Source organism: Hyla sarda, chromosome 5 (genome assembly GCF_029499605.1).
Source record: "Hyla sarda isolate aHylSar1 chromosome 5, aHylSar1.hap1, whole genome shotgun sequence".
NCBI lineage: Eukaryota > Metazoa > Chordata > Amphibia > Anura > Hylidae > Hyla > Hyla sarda.
The window spans coordinates 146,212,893-146,237,094 of NC_079193.1; the positions used below are offsets into that span (position 1 = coordinate 146,212,893).

At 41.9% G+C, this 24,202-nt stretch overlaps 1 protein-coding gene across 2 annotated transcripts in view; it reads left to right on the forward strand.

Moving 5' to 3' along the window:
- The window catches only part of VPS41 (VPS41 subunit of HOPS complex), a 272,718-nt gene that overhangs the window by 214,629 nt on the left and 33,887 nt on the right, over positions 1-24,202 (forward strand). For both annotated transcript variants that reach the window (XM_056520459.1, XM_056520460.1), the window contains exons 18-21: positions 1,467-1,594; positions 8,618-8,762; positions 9,163-9,204; positions 11,497-11,547. In XM_056520459.1, coding sequence (XP_056376434.1) covers positions 1,467-1,594; positions 8,618-8,762; positions 9,163-9,204; positions 11,497-11,547 — 366 coding nt within the window. The remainder of the gene's footprint in view (positions 1-1,466; positions 1,595-8,617; positions 8,763-9,162; positions 9,205-11,496; positions 11,548-24,202) is intronic.

Sequence of the window (24,202 nt, forward strand, 5' to 3'; positions counted from 1 at the left end):
TGTTCATAAGTCCGGAATCTCCATGATAGTATGCACAGAGCAGCAGAATCCCATTGAATTCAATTGGATTCTGCTGCACTGTGCACACTTTCCATGTCCGCAGAAAGATTGAACCTGTCCATTCTTTCTGCAGACTCTGCACTGAATGCATAGCAGTCAATGAGACGGCGCATTCCGTGTGGTCTTAGCGCTGGCATGGTATGCTGGTGCCCGCAGTCTCCGGAATGTCTGCACAGAGATTTTCTGTGCGGACATTCCGGACGTGTGAACCCTTATTCAGAGATTAATATCTATTCATTTTGGTCTCTAAAAGAAGCATCTTTCACTGCTACAGAGCATTATATACAATGCATTTTTTGCACATTTTAGAATGTCACGCCCTTGTGTTAAAATAAAAAAAAATCTAGTTTTCTCCCATCATTTTTTAACAAAGTAAAAACTTTGCAAACTTTTTAAAAAGGTAAAATTAAAATTTAGCATGGACATAAGTATTCAGACCCTTTGCTATAAAACTTAGGCTAGGTTCTCACTACGGAATTTCTGAGCGTGATTCCACTTAGGAATTTCCTAGCATAATTCCGCTTGGAAGTTCCGGTGCTGGAGAATCCCATTGCTGTTAATGGGATTCTGCTGCACAGTTCAGACTACAGAATTTCAGCAGTGGACATTCCAAAGCTGTAGGTCCACCACAAAAGAATGATCCTGCTCAATCTTTCAGCGGAATACAAAAAGAATACATTGCTGCCATTGGGGTTGGCATGTCCAATCACCTGGAGTCACCTGTGGTAAATTCAGGTGATTGGACAGGATTTGGAAAGACACACCCTATCTTTATAAGGTCTCACAGCGAACAATGCATATAAGAGCAAAAAAAAAACATGAGGAGAAAATAACTGCCTGGAGAGCTCAAAGACAGGATTGAACAAAAGGCCACAAAGTTCTACTGCACTGAATGTTCCCAAAAGCACAGTGGCCTCAATAATTCTTAAATAAGATAAGTATGAAACAACCCAGACTCTTCCTAGAGCTTACAAACTAAGTAATGGGGGGAAAAGGGCTTTGGTAAGATAGGTGACAAAGAACCCAATGGTCTCTCTGGCTGAACTCCAAAAATCCTGTGTGCAGATGGGAGAAAGTTTCACAAGATCAACCATTACTTGGATTATTGAGAATGCCCACAAATAAACCTATCCTCCTATAAAATATATAGTGTGGTAAGGTTTGGAGACAAAGTCCCACTTGACGATAGCATTTAGGCTTAAAGGATGATGTTGGGCCGAGGGCATAATACCCTGAGTAGCAAGTAGAATCGCAATGCAGCCAGAAGATGAGTGGTCAGCTGTCGTGATGTCCTCTCATGGTCGGGAAAGACAGAATCTGAGAAAGGTCCACTTGGAAAATAAAGGTTATCCGCTGATGCTTCTCCTCACCACAAGTTCTAGTAATACTGTTTTTTATTTCAACAGGGATTCTCCACCCTAATCAGAGAGTGGCCTGGAGACCTGTACAATAACAAAACTATAGTCCATGCATTAAAGCAGCATCTGAACCGAGACCGAAATAACCGAACACTCTTGAAGGCTCTTGCAGAACTGTAAGTTATTGCCTCATATTACCGGTGTGCTTGTTTTGTATAAAATAATGTTTTCATTACACATGCTTTCTCTTTTCAGATCAGATTTACGAGGTTATAAACTTCCGAGTCTATTGTTTTCTTATTTTAAATAATGTTGGTTTCTGTCATGCAGTGCCTGACCTATTGTACAAGTTACACAGTAAATGTATATTGGTTGGCTATTTTATCATATTTCGTAGACCGGAAATTTACAAAATCTCTGGAGGGAATTTGAAATATTTACTGCTGGTCTCCCACGGCCTTTACGTTAAAGGGGTTATCCAGGATTCGAAAAACATAGCTATTTTCTTACTAAAACAGCGCCACGCCTGTCCTCATTTTGTTTGTGGTATTGCAGCTCAGTTCTGTTGAAGTGAATGGAGCTAAGTTGTAATACCACACGACCTAAAAAAAAAAAATGTGTGGCATTGCTTCGGAGGAAACAGCTATGTTTTTCTAATCCTTGATAACCCCTTTAAAGCCAACATAAATCTATATACAGTAACTACCTAACAGTATTGCTCACTTCCACATTGGATCAGAAGCCATCTAACTTTGATACAAGGGGTGGAGGTGTAGGTGTCACGTCGTCATTTCTTCTCTCCAGCATGACCATATAATAAAAACATGTATAGGTAGCTGCAACCCAACAGTAGGGACAATAGTATTACTGCCAAATGAGTACTAATGTGAAAAAGGTTGTGTCTCCCATACAACCTGCATACAATGTATAAAGTGGGGGTACACTTTTCTCAAGTCTGGGATTGATTGTCACCAATAAATGGGTGTATATAAAATATATGAAAATAATTATGTAGATCCAGTGAATTAATTTAAAACAATTTATTATTACAATGATAGTGCTTGTGGTGTCCTTTGTATTGCCCTTACATCGGACTCACCACAATAAGCAAGGTAGTGAATGTATAAAATATTCATACAATGAAATAATATAAAATAGACATATAATATACAGGGTAAAAAAGTGCTGGTATCCCAGTGTGGCAAATAGTCTGTAGCGCTTATATGTATGCACGGAGATCGTGCCTTGTATGGTTGATTACAAATAGTCTGTAGCACTTCTAGATGTATGCACTGAGATCGTGCCTTGTATGGTTGATTACAAATAGTCTGTAGCGCTTATAGATGTATGCATGGAGATCGTGCCTTGTATGGTTAATTACAAATAGTCTGTATCGCTTATAGATGTATGCACGGAGATCGTGCCTTGTATGGTTGATTACAAATAGTCTGTATCCCTTATAGATGTATGCATGGAGATCGTGCCTTGTATGGTTGATTACAAATAGTCTGTATCCCTTATAGATGTATGCATGGAGATCGTGCCTTGTATGGTTGATTACAAATAGTCTGTATCGCTTATAGATGTATTCACGGAGATCGTGCCTTGTATGGTTGATTACAAATAGTCTGTATCCCTTATAGATGTATGCACGGAGATCGTGCCTTGTATGGTTGATTACAAATAGTCTGTAGCGCTTATAGATGTATGCACGGAGATCGTGCCTTGTATGGTTGATTACAAATAGTCTGAGTAGCAATGTCTCTGTATAGCTCGTATCTGGTCAGGATACTGTATGCGGCAGCATGTTGGTAAGGCATTAAAATCAATGTGCTCTGCAGCGCAGGGGTTTCCTTGTGTGTATCCCACTCTACCCTGGCGGCACAGGGATAGAGATTGGTGAGTGGTATATAGATAGTCTCTTAATTGTAATCCTGTGGGTGCATGAGGCTGCGCTCTGCAGCACTGGAGGCCCCTCAATGTGGACCACTCTACCCCGGCGGCACAGGGAAAGTTTTGAGTGGATTTGGGGATTTGGCACACTGTGCCTCTTACCAGCAATGTCCTGGAGCCGGAAAATGGTTTTTGCCGGGGAGACGTCCGCTGGCAGGCGGGATGCAGACAACCTGGAAGCGGGCTCCGGTAAATTTCTTGCAATCCGGTGAATTATGTTAAAGATCGTTGGGTTTGCAAATACTGGGGTACAATGGCATTGCTATTGAAAAAGAGGTTGATGAGTACCTCGAAACACGTCTAGCCTCTATCACTTGTACCGCTTACCTACAAAGGACACCACAAGCACTATCATTGTAATAATAAATTGTTTTAAATTAATTCACTGGATCTACATCATTTTTTATATATATTTTATATACACACAATTTACTGGTTACAAGCAAGCCCAGACTTGAGGAAAGTGTACCCCCACTTTATACATGACCATAGAATAGTGGAGGAGCAAGCTACTCATAACAACAGCATGGAGATGCAAAGTACAGTAGTCACCCAAATGGACAGGTTGCTAGGCTACTGCTGAAATATATTCAGCTACAGCCAAGCAATTATAGCACTTAACTAAAGTATTTTAAAGGGGTACTCCGGTGCTCCAGCATTCTGAACATTTTTGTTCAGAACGATCTGAGCCAGAGGCTGTGATCGTGATGTCACAGCCACGCCCCCTCTATTCATGTCAATGGGAGGGGGCGTGGTCGCCCCCTCCCATAGACATGCATGGAGGGGGCGTGGCATGATGTCACAAGGGATGTGGTCATGATGTCACGACTACTGCTGCAGGATCCCGGCGTTTGTTTAGAACACCAGGTGCAGTGGGAGATAGCGGGGAGCCCCAGCAGTGGGATCCCAGCATCTAGACATCTTATCCCCTATCCTTTGAATATAAGAAAAGATGTCTAGCAGCGGCGTATCCCTTTAAGTGTATGCGGATAAGTGTGGTCTGAGGGGTCCACCAGAGTACCAATGGAACTATGGGTCCAGGTACTGTCTCAGTAATAGGCTCCAAAGTTCAGCAGACAACATCTCTAACTGAAGAGGACTTTGGAACTGTGTCCATGTGTCTTGAGTTAATTAACAAGTTACCTAGTAGACCTTATTGATAATATGTCCTGAAATAACAGAGATAATTACAGTGCAATGTAAGCACATATTCTTTATGTGCAGAAAATACTTTTATTCCCCTGTGCCCCAAGGGTCAAAGATGTGTTTCCAAGCCTCCAAAGTTCTAACTGGCGGAATGCATCCTTGCATCCCCTCCGATCCGTGTTCCTGCTTGAGTGACAGTGATCTGGAAGCCGAGCCTTGTTTCCAAATCTCATACCTGTGTTCAATTTGTAGGCGCAGCGCTGGAACTTGGCTTCCATCTGACTGTCAATCAGGAATGGGAGAAAGAGCAAAAAGTATTTTTTAGCTCTCAGCACTTCAGGAGCTTGAAAATGCCTCTTTGACACTTGGCAACTGAAAAAAAAAATGTCCGTGTCAACAGTTTGGAATGTGACTTTCAGCTGACAGTTTCCCTTTCATAGCGGCCACAGCTCTTCTTTAAGGTTAAATGATCGTAACTCACAGTGGGTTACCTGCTGCTGAAATGTACTGCGAGTTATGCTACTTTTCACTTCAGTGGGTCTGTTGAAAGTCCGCAAAAGTGGCAGATTTGCAAATTGCCGGCGGACCTATGGAAGTTAATAGAAGTGTACCTCACTGTTCATGTTAAATCACATCCTTTAACAGAGTGGCGACTTGTGCAAGCGCCATAGCTCCGTTGATTCTCTATGAGAGCTGCCTAAAATAGTCAAGAACTGTACTCTGGCAGCTCCATCGACAACCAGTGCAGCCACAGTGCACATGTGCAACTTGACACTTCATCAACACAAACACATGGGACCCAGTGGTCAGACCCCCCCTCACTCTTACACTTATCTTTTATCCGTAGACCAGGGGATAAGTGATTTCACTTGGAATTGCCCTTTAAGTATTGTTTCATTCATAGTTACAATGGTGTGCTACTCCCATTGTTAGGAAATTACTCATTAGTTAATGATTAAACACTAAAAGTTGTTTGGAAAAAGATTAATTTTGCCAACAGTCTGGAGATCTACCTCCTATACAGTATTTATACACAGTTATATTGTGATTCTGAGCATTGGTTATCATTGCCAATGCTTTTACCTGAAATAAATGAAAGTGGCCTAATAAGAATAATGAGTTCAATATAACTCACACATAGAGGCTGCATACAACACAGCCGAGAAGTGTAGGTCATTTATTGAAGAGTAGATATCTGTTTTGCGTAATGATATAATGAATTCTATGATGAATCATGTAGCCGTAATGCTGAGAGTCTATAGTGTAGCTCAGGCATAGGCAATGGCACTGCAGATGTTGTGGACTACATCTCCCATGATGCTTTGGCAACATTTTGGCTAAAAGAGCATCAAGGGAGATGTAGTTCAAAAATCCGAAGGTTGCCTATGCATGGTGTAGTTATTACCTAAGAAAGTAAGTATTTGTAGATAGGGGGTTTAGTGGAATTTTATATTCTACAGTCACTAATTAATACATCCCCAAATGGGGCTTCTTTTGGCATATATAAATTGACCTTCTATATTTTGTGATTCAATTTATAGCATTATTGGAGATTAGCATAGACACATACCTACTTCATTAGACTGGTTTTCAATAAAGGTTTTTTTTTTTGTGATGTTCCAACTATTTAAACTCCTACTTATGCCAAGGATGAAGGGGCTCACATGCTTTTGTCTTTCATATTGGTGAAATAGTTAACCCTTATACCAATATTTTTTATAATGAGCAAGTATACCTATAAAGTTCATTTACATATGTTGATTGCAAGATAGATTCTGTAACTTTTATAAAAGTTAAATTTCCTGTTATTGTCCAGAGCTGCGTTCACAGTTCTGCATGTTGTTCTATGAAACTGGCATATCCCTAACAAAGTAGAGCAATGATTCCCAACAGCTGGGAGAGGGCTAAGGTATGGTACTAAAAAGGTAAACCTTTTTTCCCATTTTAAAGTTCAACTCCGGTACTAAGTAGCTAATGGTGACTGCAGGTGTTTAGCCATTTTTTGGCTTTTCAATAAACCTATTTGGTAGCAGTGCCCTAGATAAACTTTTTTCCCCAGGAATGCTTAAAGGGGTACTCCAGTGGAAAACATTTTTTTTAAATCAACTGGTGCCCCGAAAGTTAAAAAGATTTGTACATTACTTCTATTTAAAAATCTTAATCCTTTCAGTACTTATCAGCTGCTGTATGCTCCACAGATATTGTATTTCTTTCTGGAGTTCTTTCCAATCTGACCACAGTGCTCTCTGCTAACACCTCTGTCTGTATCAGGAAGTGTCCAGAGTAGAAGCAAATCCCCATAACAAACCTCTCTTGCTCTGAACAGTTCCTGATATGGACAGAGGTTTCAGCAGAGAGCACTGTGGTCAGACAGAAAATAACTCCAGAAAGAAATACAACTTCCTGTAGAGCATACAGTAGCTGATAAGTACTGGAAGGATTTAGATTTTTTTTAAATAGAAATAATTTACAAATCTGTTCTGGCACCAAATTTTTTCAACAGAGTACCCCTTTAATCCCTTAACGACAGTGGTACTTTAACACACCATGACATACATTTACACTCTGCCATGACCGTGAGCACCAGCAGCCAGGGATCAGCCGGTAATGGCGAACAGCTGCGATTGCGCGGATGTCCGCCATTAACCCCTTAGATGCCATGATCAATACAGATCACGGCATCTGCAGCAGTGCGGCACTTTAAATGGATGATCGGATGATCATCCATAATGGTGGACGGAGGTCCTCTCACCTGCCTTTGTCCATCTCCAGGGGTCTTCTGCTCTGGTCTGAGATCGAGAAGACCAGAGCAGAAGATAGCCGATAACACTTATTAGTGCTATGCCCCATGCATAGCACTGAACAGTATTAGCAATCAAATGATTGCTATAAATAGTCCCCTAATAAAAACGTAAATGATCAGTTTTTCCCATTTTACCCCCAAAAAAGCGTAAAAAAATAATTTATAAACATATTTGGTATCGCCGCGTGCGTAAAATTCTGAACTATCAAAATATATTGTTAATTATCCCGTACGGTGAACAGCGTAAACGTAAAAAAGTCCAAAATTGCTGCATTTTCATCACATTTTATTCCCCCAAAAATGTATAAAAAATTTATAAAAAGTAAAACCTAAGCAAAAGTGGTACCAATAAAAACTACAGATCAAGACGCAAAAAATTAGCCCTCATACCGCCCCGTATATATGGAAAAATTAGAGAGTTATAGGTGGTCAAAATTGGGCAATTTCAAACCTACTAATTTTGTTAAAATAGTTTGAGATTTTTTTTTAAGCGGTACAATTATAGAAAAGCATATATCATGGGTATCATTGTTATAGTATTAACTAGAGATGAGCGAATTAACAGTAAATTCGATTTGTCACGAACTTCTCAACTCGGCAGTTGATGACTTATCCTGCATAAATTAGTTCAGCTTTCAGGTGCTCTGATGGGCTGGAAAAGGTGGATACAGTCCTAGGAAAGAGTCTCCTAGAACTGTATCCACCTTTTCCAGCCCACGGGAGCACCTGAAAGCTGAACTAATTTATGCAGGATAAGTCATCAACTGCCGAGTCAAGAAGTTTGTGACAAATCGAATTTACTGTAAATTCGCTCGTCTCTAGTATTAACCCACAGAATAAAGAAAACATGTAATTTTTACCATAAAGTGTACAGCGTGAAAACAAAACCTTCCAAAATTTGTGGTTTTCTTTCCAATTTTCCCACAAAAATATGTTTTTGTGTTGCACTGTACATCTTATGGTAAAATAAGTGATGTAATTACAAAGTACAATTGGTGACGCAAAAAACAAGCCCTCATACTAGTCTGGGGATGGAAATATAAAAGTGTTATGATTTTTAAAAGGCGAGGAGGAAAAAAACGAAAATGCAAAAATAAAATGGGCCTGGACCTTAAGGGATTAAAGGCTTAGAAGAATGTGAAACACTGATGTGGATGGATGTCTTTTTAACTACTTTTATATGAAAGTGTAAATGAGAATAAAACATGATTACATTTATATATGGTATTTAAATGTTATTAAAATAGCCTTTCAAGTATATTTTTCACTTGCCATACCTCATGATTTGTCGTTGTAGACACACATATGATCAATGTTATAGTCAAGCTCTGGAAATTTATCTTACCCTTCAACACAAGGAGGTATTTGAACTGATTCACAAGCATAACCTCTTCAGCTCTATCAAGGACAAAATCGTTTTGCTGATGGATTTTGATACAGAGGTAAGTACGTATTCTAAGTCCAACACTTGATGCCTTTTGGCCAAATTTTTGCAAATCGTACTTCTGCTTCTTCGGTGACATCTTTCTCTAGCACTGCTAGCTGACTGTTGAAGGTGTAAACAGGGGACATTCAGTACTAAGCGGGTCACTGACGCAGTTTCCACTATAAAAAAGAGCTTTTCTAATTGTACAGCCTCTAAAATAGGAAAACATAGTCATTCAATTTCTGAAAGGATTTTTCACCCGTCTCCTAAGATTTCTGAATAGAAAATGTGCTTAGAGAGATTTCTCTATTAAAAACAATTACTTATTGAATTACATATAAACTCTTCCCATTTAGACATTATGTTTGCTAGATATGTACAGTATTTTTCACTTATTATTCACATTTCTCTTTTAGAAAGCTGTGGATATGCTTTTGGACAATGAAGACAAAATCTCTGTGAGTGTTTGTTATATCTGGGCACAATGAAAAATGGATGTGTCAGTCTGGCCATCGGAGCCTTAAAATACATAAAATGGACTAAGAACCTTAGGATGGGGGCCAGGGTTTAATACAAGGCATTGCCAAAATATAGAGTAAAACCTGAAAGCCATTGCAGCAGGATGTGCCTCTGCAGAGCTTCTCAATCACTGACTCTATTCACATACTTTTCCCTTGCCAACTGCCCTAAGCCAGCAAACTTAGTGCCCTTGTCCTCCCAGCTACATGAGGTCCATTTTAAGGGGGTTTCGCAGCTCTCTTGGCACACTCTGGAACTCCAGCCCTAGTGACCCAGGAAACTGAAATCTTGCCAGTTTCTAGCCTGCTGCGCATCACTGCTTGCTTGACCACTGACAGGCAGCACACACAGGCACATTCATCTCTCCCAGGGGCTAAAAACTCCTCTGGACACTAGTGCCTAGCCCCTGCCCTAATGGGTGAAAGAAAGTGCTGTTCTGCTGTGGCTAAAGGCCGCACCACCATCTTAGCTGCTGCCCTGTTATAGCATCATCACAGGCAGCTCACTTGATGTAGAAGGACATTGTTGAGCACCATTATGTGAGGGACATAAGTACCAACCAAAAAAGAGAAAAGCGTAACACTGAAAGATTATCAGCACACCAATATTATGATGCTAATAAGACAAATCTTTATTAAATACACACATATCCCCTGTAAACAACTACACATTTGTAATAGGGAGGGAAATTAAAAATTGATTAGCCCACATGGCATAGCATCATAATATTGGTGTGCTGATATTCTTTCAGTGTTACGCTTTTCTCTTTTTTGGTTTATGCTTATTGGTACACTGATCAGCACCCACACAATTGTTATTTGATTGAGCGCCCTGTCCTCTTGGTTTTTTGATGGACATAAGTAACAGTCTGTCCCATATCCTGCCACTCTGTCCCCCCAGTTATGTATTTTTTGGGGCCTATATATGCTTGGACTGCTAGTTCTTTCCTCAGAAGACTCATACTGTAGATAGGCTGCACTGCCCCCCCCCCCCTTCTTCCTTCTTCCCTAGTCTGCCTTAACTCTTTTCCCTTTCACCCCAACATGGGTTTCGGAATCAGTTTTGTAGGGGGTACTGAGTTGGGGTTTTGGAATTTGTATAGCAGCATTATTGGGAGGAATAATTAACAAACTAATCACCTAGAAATTCATTAACTATGACCTATAGATGGTCTACTCCTGGGTAACTTATAAATATTTGGATGCGGGGGTCCGACTCCCGGCACCCCACCATTCAGCTGATTTTCAATCGCTGTCATACACTGCCTTACACAGTATCTGCTGTATCTCATTCCATTCACATCAGTGGGACGATCTGCAATATCAGATCCAGCCACAACTCTGTGTACTGGTAGAAAGTGAAGAGACTGTGGTGTTTGCAGTAGCATAGCAGTACCGTCAGTAATCTGATTTGTAAGGGGTGCCAGAAGTCTGACCCTCACCAATTAGATTTTAAGGATATCCTGAGGATAGGTCATTTAAAAAATAAATCCTAGAAAATCCCTTTTATTCTGCTAATAAAGGAGTAGTGCGGCGAAAAATAACTTATCCTCTATCCAAAGGATAGGCAATAAGTTATAGATCGCGGTGGTCCGAGCTCTAGGACCCCCCAATCTCCTGAACAGGGTGCGTCTGTTTGCAGGAAGCTGCGGCAGCCACACCCCATCCATATATCTCTATGGGATACATGGAAGAGGCGTGTCAGCTGGCGCTCCGTGCGGGGTCTAGCACGCCCCCTTCCAACAAATTGCCGGGGCTCAGTTCAGGAGATTGCGGGGGGTCTGAGCGCTAGGATAGGGGATAAGTTATTTTTCACTGCAGAACTCCTTTAAGTGCATTATTCATAAAGTTAATTCTTCATGAATTGCAATGGTGAAACTCTAATGTGTGAACAAGGATGAGTTGGAAATATATTGTAAATGTACTCTGGGAGAAAAACATTTTCAGATCACGATATAAAACATGATAATAATACAACACAAAATAAATAGTATTGTGCACTTGGGTGCATAGGAAAAAAAGAAACGATAAAGAACAATGAAACCAAATAGAACGCTATATTTTCCCAAACCCATCACCCCCCTTATTATCCTATTCTTCCCACACTTAGGATACATTTTAAGAATGTACGGTAGCTGTATACTAATATTTGTGGCCCTGACATATTCCTTGCAGTATCTTATCTATTGTCAACACAGGCATAAATCTTTTTTTTTGTTGCATCTCTTGTAGATTGATAAAGTTATTGAAGAGTTAAAAGATAGACCGGAATTGCAACATGTGGTAAGTCTGTTCTTTCTTTTATGGTGAACCTTACAAAAGAACTGCACAAAATGACAACTCTGTCGTACAGTCTTGTTTCCAGTAACAACCGTGATGATGCTGACAGTAACCTTCTGGAGTGCTGGGTAAAGTAATCCCCCCGGCGTCCCTGTTGTCCTGTTTGCGCACTACATTCTGAGAAGAATCTGCCTCTAATATGAATAGAGCTTCTTTATTATAGAGCATGCCGAATGCAGCATGATGGGTACCTTATTTTTATCATTTATGCCTGTAAGCCGCTGCCCTAGTTTATTTGATCTGACTATGCAATAGAAAGTCATAGATGCTGTGGATACTTTTGGCCTGCATGGCATGCATAATTCTGTATGCCCTGCAATGTAGTGTTTTCCAAACAGTGTATCTCCAGCTGTTGTAAAACTACAACTCCCAGCCTTTGGCTGTCCGGGCATGCTGGGAGTTGTAGTTTTACAACAGCTGGAGACACTGGGGGAGATTTATCAAAACCTGTCCAGAGAAAAGTTGCGGAGTTGCCAATAGCAACCAATCAGATCGCTTCTTTCATTTTTTTTTTTTAAAAGGCCGGTGAAAAAACAAAAGAAGCGATCTGATTGGTTACTATGGGCAACTCAGCAACTTTTCTCTGGACAGGTTTTGATAAATCTCCCCCACTCTGTTTAAAAAATACTGTAAGGAAACTAATGATAGATCACATTTTATTAAAGGAGAACTGTAGTGCAATATAACTTATCTCCTCCTGGATAAGTTATAGATCGCGGGGGGGGGCGTTCCATCCCCGCATGACACGGCAGCCGACACGTCCCCTCCATGTACACCATAGAGAAACATAGAGGGGGCATGTCCTTCAGACTTCCCTGACCCCGTACAGAAGATCATAGTAACATAGTTCATAAGGTTGAAAAAAGACCAGAGTCCATCAAGTTAAACCTATAACCCTAAAAAGTCCCTACTGAGTTCATCCAGAGGAAGGAAAAAAAAAACTCATACTAGAGGTAAAAATTCCTTCTCGACTCCAAATATGGCAGTCAGAATAAATCCCTGGATCAACTTTTTTGTCTCTATAAATCTAGTATACATAACCGTCAATGATCTTACTCTCCAAAAATACATCCAGACCCCTTTTGAACTCTATTACAGAGTTCCCCATGACACTACCTCCTCCGGGAGAGAATTCCACAGTCTCACTGCTCTTACAGTAAAGAACCCCCATCTGTGCTAGTGTAGAAACCTTCTTTCCTCTAGACGTAGAGGATGCCCCCTTGTTATAGATACAGTCCTGGGTATAAACAGATCATGGGAGAGATCTCTGTACTGCCCCCTGATATATTTATACATAGTTATTAGGTCTCCCCTAAGCCTTCTTTTTTCTAAACTAAATAACCCTAATTCTGATAATCTTTCTGGGTACTGTAGTCCTCCCATTCCCCGTATTACCCTGGTTGCCCGTCTTTGAACCCTCTCCAGCTCCACTATATCTTTCTTGTACACAGGTGCCCAGTACTGTACAGAGTATTCTATGTGTGGTCTGACTAGTGATTTGTACAGCGGTAGAATTATTTCCTTGTCGTGGGCATCTATGCCCCTATTGATGCACCTGCTGCCTGACACTGCCTGACACTAGTCACTAGAGCTACATTTACAGTTAACTAAGACTTCCAAGTCCTTTTCCATGTCAGTCGTCCCAAGTCTGATCACGGTGGGGCCCAGAGTTCGGACCCCCTGTGATCTGCGTTATGTTGCACTACAGTTCTCCTTTAATAATTGACAGTGTTTAATCTATTCTTAGCCCTGTCAGATGCAATTGGCATATATATATATATATATATATATATATATATATATATATTTATATATATACACAAATATATAATTGTACGTATGAGGCAGTGGGGAGTTGGCCTATATAGCAAATTTGTGCTATCACTGGGTTTTACACAGGACTACAAGTAAACCTAGTGCAAATATAAAATGTACAAAAAGGGATTACAGCTCATAACTTCAGTTCTTCAAGGGAAATCTGCCATCAGAACCACGGGCAGCATGAAACACTGCCAGACTCCCTCTATACAATTATGTATTATTCACTCTGTAATGCTGTGGCTTTTCAAAAGAATCATAGTTAAAAGATGGCTGGTAATGGGGCACTTCTCCCCACTGCCCAACCCTAAGTGATCAGTCTCCTTATACACAAGTAGGGGTAGATCTATCAGTCAAATAACATTAGGGCCGGAGCACAGAGTAAAAATAAACCCTATTCCTATCCTACCACTAAGACATAGCTTCCATTATAGTATGTATAAATATATTAAAAAAAAAAAAAAAAAAAAAAAACATCACATAACCCTATAAAAGTTTTTGTATGTTTTATGCATAATATAATCTATTTGTTAGGGCTTCGGCCCTGAAGTTGTTGGATTTTTTTGTGGTGAAGATCAGTAGGGTGAATCGTACATTACTGTACACAGGGAACCTGTCAGTGTTTCATTTTGGTGTTCATGGTTTGGGCAGCATGAAACTGATGACAAGTTCCCTTTTTATAAAATCACCATCACTATAAACGGATTCCTACTCAAAAAGATCCCATTGAATCCTGATGGACTGATCCCTTTGACTTATTATGGGTATCAGGTTTCTTTTGGGGTTCTGCTGTTTTTTTTACTGCACAAACAACATTGCAGGCTCAAAAAATTCCGAATGAACAACAATTGCAGTTCTCTTTTCACATTGTATTCTTGTATGGAATCTCTAGGTGTCACTCATTCTCCATGGGAATACCGCTTACATTTCTCAATTGGCTAAGGCTTGTACTGTGTGATAGAGTTTATGGCTATACAATGTAATTTAGTGCATTTTAATGGCTGGCTAATGAAAACCTTTTAAAGTATTACAGTACTGTCTTTGTAGTTAGTGAACTGTCTTATATTACAATATGTGCAATGCCAAATAATGTACTAATGGTAAATATTCTTTACAATGAGCAATATAAATGGTACTAGCTGCATCATGGGCGGGGGGCTAAGTAATTTAAAGGGGTTTTCAAGACAAATATTTTACCTCTGTGTGTATGCCTCCCTGTGCAGTAAAACAATAAAAATAAGCATACGTGGTGGGGCGTGTCTGGCCGTGGTGGTCTGAGGGCGCAATGCACTTCAGCTTCTGCTTGCTGCCTCTTTAAAACAGCTCTCCCGGTGCTATAATATGGGGAAAAGCTCCAGAAAAACAAAGGGAAAGCCCCCCACAAGACCCTCATCCCGTCTATGGATCTGGAGGCTTATTTCACCCGGTCCCAGCAGTCACGCGCTGAGACTGCGCGGCCTGCGCCTGAGACCGGTGCCATCTCTGGCCCCCCGCAGCCCTCCACCTGTACCTCCTCTCCAGGGATGCCGGCTGCCTTCATTTTCGGAGCACAGAAGCAGCAGGGGTCTGAGCCGTCCCCAGTAACCGGTGCACCTCCGTCCTGTGCTCGGCCCCTGCTGCTGACCTCCGCTTTTTCCTCCTGGGACCCGACATCGCTCATGGCTCTCCCGGGCAGTCCTGTGCCTGCTCCGCCTGATGCTGCAGCTGTCTACTCTCGCACTTTGCCGCTGGGTGAGTCAGTGCCTGAAGGTAGAGGTTATCCCATAGCCTCCCTTGTTCAGCCTCTGGAGGGGCCTTATGCCCCTTGTTTCCCTGCCTCTGCTGTCCTCATGCCCTGTCAGAGTCCCTGCCCTGCTGTGAGTAGCCAGCCTTCATCTGGGACTGCTGCATCCCTCTCCCTTCCATCTGGGATTACCCCCCAGATACAGATACTCTGATCTGGGTTTGGCACCAGCAATGTTTTCCGCTCTAGATATAACACTGTGTTTATACCCCCTATTTTCGAATCACCATCTGATCGCTTGACATTCCTGTTGATATAGTTCATTCGTAGAGCAGATCTACGTGCTATAATATATTCTCTTACAGGGAGATTTTTAATCATGTGTCGTTCATGACTACTTGTAGCATGTAATAAGGAGTTGCCAGAGATGGGCTTTCTGTACAATTTGGTAGAAATACCTTTCTGCATGTCATCAGTAAAAAAATGTATGTCCAGAAAGACCATCTCTGTACTACTGTAATTCAAAGTAAACCGAAGATTGTCATTGTTGTTATTAAGATACTGTTGAAAAAGGGACATGATCTGGGGTTCCATAGACCGCCGCTGCACCACCAGCACGTCATCTATATAGCGACTGTACCAAGTGATGTGGCGGAGGAAGAGGTTAAGGTGTATGTGGATGTTTCCTCCCACCAAGACATGTATAGGTTGGCCATTAAGGGCGAGAATTTGGCCCCCATTGGACAACCACATGTCTGGAGGATGAAAGATCCATCAAAAAAGAAAAAAAAGTGCTTCAAAAGAAAACTGGTGACTTCCAACATGAAGTGTTGCAGAGCAGGGGGATAATTACTGTATTTACTTAAATGATGTTCCAAGGCAAAAAGGGCTCTATCGTGAGGGATCACACTATAGAGCGAGGGGACGTCACAGGATACCCAGGCCATGTCAGGTTCCCGCTCTAATTGGTTGACGGCAGTTAGTAAATCTTTTGTATCCCTGACATAGCCTGGAGTCCTGGTGACCAGAGACTGAAGAAGACTGTCCAGGAACATAGACAGACGTTCACTCACCAACCCTATGCCCAAAACTATCAGGCGTAGGGGATAGTTTTTGAGTTTTAGGTAGACAGCGAAAAATGGGGCATGCTGGTTTGGTAACTTACAGATATTCACGTGATTTTTCATCCAAAATGCCCAAACTCACACCCTCCTGTAAAATGCTATTTAGTTTGGATTGCACTATGGATTACAATCCAAAACTTTATAGGTATTGGGATCTTCCACACTTCAGTACAGTACAATTCTTTATCCAAAATGACGAATGAGCCGCCCTTGTCAGACATGTGTATTGTAATGTTATCAAATTTCTCCAAATCCTTAATGGCTTTGCGGTCTGTAGTCATGACTAGAGATGAGCGAACGTACAGTAATGACATTCGTCACAAACTTCTCAGCTCGGCGTTTGCTGACTTTAGCCTGCATAAATTAGTTCAGCTTTCAGGTGCTCCGGTGGGCTGGAGACTCTCTCCTAGGACTGTATCCACCTTTTCCAGCCCACCGGAGCACCTGAAAGCTGAACTAATTTATGCAGGCTAAAGTCAGCAACTGCCGAGCCGCAAAGTTTGTGACGAATCGAATTACTGTAAGTTTGCTTATCTCTAGTCGTGACATTGGAACAAGATGTGGGTGTAGATTTGATATTTTTCTCCAACTGAAACAATTCTTTCTCTATTCTGTGTTGGAACAATCAAGCAGGTGTGAATATGGAGCTTAAATTCCGTTTTTTTTCCCCCCCTTAAACCGCAGGCACATAATCAAGCAAGTGTGAATAAGTAGCTTAAATTCAGGATTGGCACAGGAAGGGATGTTAACAACAGGGAGGAGCTTTGTATGCATTTGTGTATTTATTCTGCATAATATATTTGTCTTGAGCAGACCTTGAGAAAGGCTACACAGCCAAAATGCGTCGGTCTATGTTTTTAACATGATTTGCTACCATGATGTTTTTTAAGAAGACAAAATAAAAGCTTGTATTTTATATCTACTGATGTGTCTCGAAATGCTGAGGGATGAAAATATAGCATGATTTCATTATGATTTTTAGAAGGCGAGGAGGGAAAAACGAAAACACAAAAATAAAATTGGCTTGGTCCTTAAAGGGGTACTCCGCCCCTAGACATCTTATCCCCTATCCAGAGGATAGGGGATAACATGTCAGATCGTCGGGGTCCCGCTGCTGGGGACCCCGGGGATCGCTGCTGCAGCACCTCTGGTCATTATGAAAAACTTTTTATATTCTGTAGTACTACTGATAAGATGACTTTTTTAAATATACATTTATGGTTTTTTTCTAAATGTCAATTTTACAAAAAAATAGAAAATGACAATAGACGCCATTAGGGGTCATCTGTCTTTATGCAGACAAACTAGTCTGTGTTTTGCAGTATACTGGATACCGGCCATAAAGTGTGTTGGTATCCAGCATAGGAGATCACCATTGCACCACTACAGCCTTCAGCTGTTCCTAAACTACAACTTCCATGATGGGAGTTGTAGTTTTACAACAACTGGGGGTACAATCTTTGTAAAACTCTGTTTTAGAGCTGTGTATTCTCTAGCTGTGGGCCTCCAGCTCTTGCAAAACTACAGAAAAGGATGTGTGGGCATCCTGTGAGTTGTAGTTTTGCAACAGCTAAAGGAAACACTGCTCTAACACAGTGCTTTACAAACATTGCAGCTCCAGCTGTTGCAATGCAAAACTACAACTCCCAGCATGCTTGAGCAGCCAAAGCTTTCTCAGACTCCTGAATGACAAAGAAGCTTATCAGACATTCAGAAGTCTGTGAACACTGACTGGCACACATAGTGACAGCTATGTTGATTAGCATCCAGCTTTACTAGGAACAGATAGAAAATGTATGCATAAAAAATACTGTGCAGTGATTTGCAGACTGCCAGGCTGCTCCCAGACTTAGAGCGGATGAGTCATCACAGTGAGGGAGACAGACTGACACGCCCCCTTCACAAGGCAAGAAGATAAAGCAAGTGCGCAACATATAAATGCTATTTGTTAGGGATATATAGGTCCCAGACACATAAAAATCACATGTACATGATCAGGATTAGGTACTGAGTAATAAATCCTTTTTTGTTTTGTTTTTTTGCATTATGACAGGTACACTTTATGCCCAAAATGGGTTTGGTTCTTAAAAGGTTAATCTTACCTTGGATCCAATTCTTGACAATTCCACAGACCGCTCTGCTATCTCTTGTTTGGCCATTAAACACCTTAAGCGGGCCCTTTTTCAAGTGTATGATGTATGGTGCTTGCTCCACCCATTTGATAGGGACTACAGCTTTTATTACCCCACTCGTCACTCCTATAGCCAAATAGACTATGTCCTTCTTCTACATTCGGCACTTCCCTGGCTGGTTTCCGCCACCATAGGCAGCATCCTCTGGTCGGACCATGCCCCAGTCTTTTGCACTTTGAAGATCCCCTTTCTCACCTGGGGGGAGTGGACTTGCCGCTTGGATGAATCTCTCTTGTTAGATTTGGTTTGTGTTGCAGATGTCGATCTTACCCTCGCAAATTTTATCTTTGATCCTGCCTAGGATTACAATCCCCCTGTGGTGCAGTGGGAAGCTGCCAAATGTGTGGTGAGGGGGACTCTCATTAAGCATGGTTTGTGCCTTAAGATAGAGAAAGCTCATTCCCTACAGGTAGCCTTGCGGTGAGTCTCTGAGTTAGAGTTGGCCCACAAGTGTGCACTATCTACCTACAGGCTGCGCGGCAGGAGGCAAGTCGTTTGCTTGACTCTTCTTACAAGAGCACCCTCCAACTATGACTAAGTAAATTTTATGAATATGGCAATAAGAGTGGACGCATGTTGGCCAGAGCACTTAGAGACCGTCTCAGTCAGTCCCACATCCCCAACATTAAATCCCAATTTGGCTCCACCATTCACACTACACCTGATGTTGCTTCTGTATTTCACACCTATTATTCCACCCTGCCTCCCGTCTTTGCCTGAACTCCTGGGGGTTATTGAGTCCCTCCCAGGGGGTAAAAGCCCAGGCCCTGAGGGCTTCTCTGCTCCATTTTAAAATAAATTTGGGGAGAGCCTTGGCCACTTATTAATCTCAGCCTTTAATTGAGTTTTTCCAGATGCCCCTTTTCCCTCTCAATCTACCTTAGCCCATGTCGCGGTTCTCCGTAAACCAGGCAAGGACCCGAAGATCTGTGCCAGCTATAGACCTGTTTCGCTCTTGAACTTTGATCTTAAGCTGTTTGCTAAACTTGTTGCAAATAGGCTTGGGCTTCATTTGCCCTCTCTCATCCATCTGGATCAGGTGGGCTTTGTCCCGGGGAGGGAGGCCCCCGACAACACCCTGAAAACCATAGACATTATCCATCATGCCCAGCGAATGAAAACACCACTCGTGATTCTTTCGGGAGACGTCGAAAAGGCATTTGACGCTACTTACTGGTCTTCCCTCTCTGCCACCCTTGCTCACATTGGCCTCTGTCCCACTCTCACCTCTAAAATCATGTCCCTTTATCAGGACCCCTCAGCTCATCTCAAAATTAATGGCTCCCTTTCCCAACCCTTCCGCATACACAATGGTACGCAACCGGGATGCCCCTTGTCCCCTCTTTTATATGTCCTTTTCATGGAGCATCTCCTGGCCGCGATACAACACAACTCTGATATCTCCAATGTCACAGTGTGGGGATGTGAATATAAGTGCTCGGCCTTTGTCGATGACCTTCTTGTCTATATTACCAATCCCCACATTTATGTACCCTCTTTAATGTCGGAGATATCTGCCTTTAGCATTTGGTCAAATTTCAATATAAGCACTTCTAAGTCTGTGGTCCTGAATGTTTCCCTCACCCAATCCTTGGCTCATGTGATTAAGTCGAATTTCACGTTTTCCTGGCCTTCCCAGGGTAGCACCTATCTGGGCATTTAGATACCATCTGATCTGTCCCAAATTTTTTTTACTTTTTTTTCGTGGTTCGGCAGGATTAGTATCCTCAAAATTCCAAACTATTCCCATTCCTTTCTCCTACTGGGGCACCTTGCAGCGACATTTTAGTACTTTTGTTTGGGCTTCAGGGCACCCCAGGATCCGCCGAGGTACTCTCTTCCATCCTAAGGAGGCTGGTGGTGTGGGTCTACTGAATTGCCATTTATACTATTTGGCACCTATGCATGCACGCCTTTTGGACTTGCTCCATAATTCTGCATCTAAACTTTGGGTGCGCATCGCTCATTATGTTAATCCGCACTCCCTGTCGGTGCTCTCCTGGCTGTGGCCTCCGCCCCGTGCCTCCTGTCGTTTATGTCTTCCCAGACTTTCTCGGCCTTGCGTTTATCTGCCACGTGTAGTTCCATGGTGGACCCGGCGGGCCCTCTTTACCCTATTACAGGCCACCCTGACTTTCCCCCGGGACTCTCTAGCGAAGATTTTCTGGGAGGTACTAAGGTCAAGCCTCTCCGATTTTCCCATGTCCTTGCTACTGACAACTGAAACCTTTGCCTCTCTGTGACGATGTCCCGCTTGCTAGGGTCTGTATGAATATACTCAACTACGACACTTTTATGCAATGGTTAAACTGAGTCATGAGATGCACCGTAACCTGTCCGCTTACAAACATCTTTTTCTCACTCCTATCACCCCTGTACACCCCCCTCACGCTATTGGCCTTCTTTACCGGTTCCTGCTCTCTGGCTCTTCTAATGTCAGGCATCCTTTTTGTGCAGCCTGGGAGGAGGAACTGGGTAAACAATTCACTCCCTTCCAATGGCAGAAAAGCTTTTACCTTACTCATAAGTCTGTTAATAGCCTGCAAGGCGCAGGAAACCAATGATAAAGTTTTGTCACGGTGGTACAGAGTCCCTGCTCAACTCCACCATTGGTACCCCACGGTCCTGAAGGTTTGCTGGCAATCTGTGGGCACTATGACTCATGTTTGGTGGGCTTGCCTGTCCCTCCACCCCTGGTGGACAACGGTCTTAAACACAATTCGATCTGTGACGGGAATCGTAGTTCCTGACTCTGCTGAGGCAACCCTGTTTTACATGTTTGATGTCTCCTCAGCCACTTACAAGAAGTCATTGATGCGTCACTTGCTGGAAGTGGAAATCACCTGACCTCCCCTACCTCTATTGGGGTTTGGTTGTCTGAGATGTCTAAGGCATGGAGGAACTGATTTCTCTGTCCCCTGCAGAAATTGGCCATTATACTGGAGTGGCAGCTCTTTCAGTCTTCCCCAGCGTACCGTTCTCTTTCAGACCCTGGGAGCTCTGTGGGGTTGTGACCTTTCTCTCTCCCCCTCCTTGTGTGTTTCACCCTCCCCCCCCCCTTTTTTTTTTTTTTTTTTATCTGTTTTTTGTCTGTGTACTCTGCTGTCGTGATGGCCCCTTTACATGTCAGTCTTCGTGTGCGTCTCAGTGTTTTCTTTCAAACAAACTACGCCTTTTCTTCCTTCCCAAGGCTTTTTCCTTCTAAGTCATATACCTGTTTGTATGCCTAATTTTGCCCTCCATACCCTCAATGACCAGTTGAACCTGTATTTTGATGCTGTTTTTGCATTACTCCTGTTGCACTCCATTGAGCATTGCTTGTGCAGTGTGCAAACCGCTTCTATACTGTGGTCTTCCCCTTTTTGTTTTTGTATGTTATTGTTTCTATTCAAAAATTAATAAAACCTTTAATATGAAAATAACCAGCCTATGTACCTCCCCCATTGTTGCCACATCTTCTCATCACTCCTGTGTTCTTCCAATGACTTTTCACTCCGGTAGCCAATCACAGAGCTGAATGGGCACTGTGTGTATGAGTAAAACGTCAGAGGAAGGAGCAAGCTCAGGACCACAGCGGAGAACTAAAGTAACGTGTAAACTTAAAATGAAAGTAAGCTATACAAAAAGAAATGTATGTTAAATGGTTTGTGTCAAGAAGACAACATTTGTCCGTATGATTTATTATGGCATATGGATATCATAGAAAAGAGTCCCCCGTTCAGGACCACCTTCTGTGACTCTGAGCTAGTACAGAGAGAGCTTATTCATGAAAGTTGCTCCTATTCTGAGGAACTTGAGCTGTCCTTGTATTACATGAATGGCCTCTGTATAATACTACATTTCCCTTTAGGGACTCTGGGTGATTCATGATCACTACTTTGGGAGCCAAGAATTTAAGACTGATGACTTATCCTTAGGATAAGCTGTCAATATCAGGTTAGAGGGGGACCAACTCCGGGTCCTCCTATGATCAGATGAGTGAGCTCAGTTGAGAACTACTGCAGCGGCTGTTTCTTGTACTACACATAGCTCAGCATCATTCACTTGAATGGGACTGAGCTGCAGTAATTGTCAGTACCAGACACAGCCGCTACAGAAAGTGCCTTTTAATGGAGGGGCCACGACAATCACCAGTGTAACATTATGTGTCTAACCACTAAGGGTGAGACCAGCATATACGAACATATTCAGAACATGTGGCTAAAGACATATGTTTACAAATATATTTAGGGCTATGGCGTGCTACATTATTATACCATAATTATAGCAAAAAACTTCCAGCATGACTGCATTTTAGCCCATGTAGTTTTGGAGCAGGTTCAGTTTTTTCTTAAAGTAACATTTCTGATGTCCTTAAAAATACATATTTAGAGAAAATGGTAAATTGTTTTATTCATCCTACATCCACTGAATGACCAGTTTATTTTGTTAGTCCTTTTCTTTTACGCTCTAGCTATAGTACACTATGTAGCACTGCTTGTTTCCATAAGACGCATCATCTTAACACCAGTTTATTAAAAGTGCTTTTCATTTTCCCCAAATGATGTGTGTCTTGTTTTTGTCAGGTTTTCCTTACTGTAGGAGATTTGTGCTTTTAGTCATTAGATTCCAGAGGGTGAAGGAGAAGGGTTGTAGCTATTATGTAACTGTACATAAAACCTGCAATTGCAGCCATGACAATAATTATTAAATCTTCTTATTTCTATGGTTGCCTGGAAACCAGACTGATACTGATGTTAGTGCTAAAGGAAAATCATCATTTCTGTAATCGAGGGATTTCTTTCCTGAATATTCAATGTTCTGTTGTATATGAGTTTAATATAAAATAGATATGTTTTTTTTTTTGTTTTTTTTATAGCAGGGTGGAAGGAATTTTCTCGCTTTTCTTGGCTGTTCACAGTGACCTGAGGTGGTTGGGAAAGTCAAAAGCAGCCACGGCGGGGAAGTTAGGCAATTTGCATAACTCCCTTTGGCTTTAATGGAAGTTGTGCAAAAAGAGTAGCCCCGTTGGCTTCTCTCTTTATGTGACTTCAGGAGTTAGGTAAACAGCGTGACTCACTTACACCCTTTGTGTAACCTCCATTAAAGTCAATAGGAGTAACGCAAATTGTCTAACTTCCCTGCTTCAGCTGCTTTTGGCTTCCCAGAAAAGCAGGAAGTTATGAGGTGGGACAACCCCTTCAACTATTAAAAATTATCATGAGAGACAATGCGAGAGAAAGTAAATGCAAAATGATTATAATGGAGAAAATGTATAGTGTAAGAGTGATGAAGTGTGTGAGACTGGTTCTGTAGTAAGTCTAAGGAGCCCATCTTATTCAGCGAAGATAGTTTGGGGCCAAAGCCCACTTGGAAAAAATGGATGTTATCTACTGGCACTTCTCCTAGGAAAAATGATGGCTCCAAAGTTCTTTAGGTAAAGTGCATGTCTCTTTATTCCATAACTTGTCATGTTATGGAATAAAGAGAAATTATTTATACCTAAAGTACTTTGGAGCCATCATTTTCTGTAGGAGAAGTGCCAGTAGATAACATCCATTTTTTCCAACTGGGCTTTGGTCCTAAACTATATTTGCATAGGTATCGGCAGATTTTTATGGACCCGGGAGGATGCTATGGCAGCTGACCACAGCCCATTTGGCTCATTGCATCGGCAAGTCTACATGCATACATAGGTGCTGTGCTCCTACCACAATGCATTCCGATAAGCATACAGTAACTGCTACCCGTATATAGGCCCC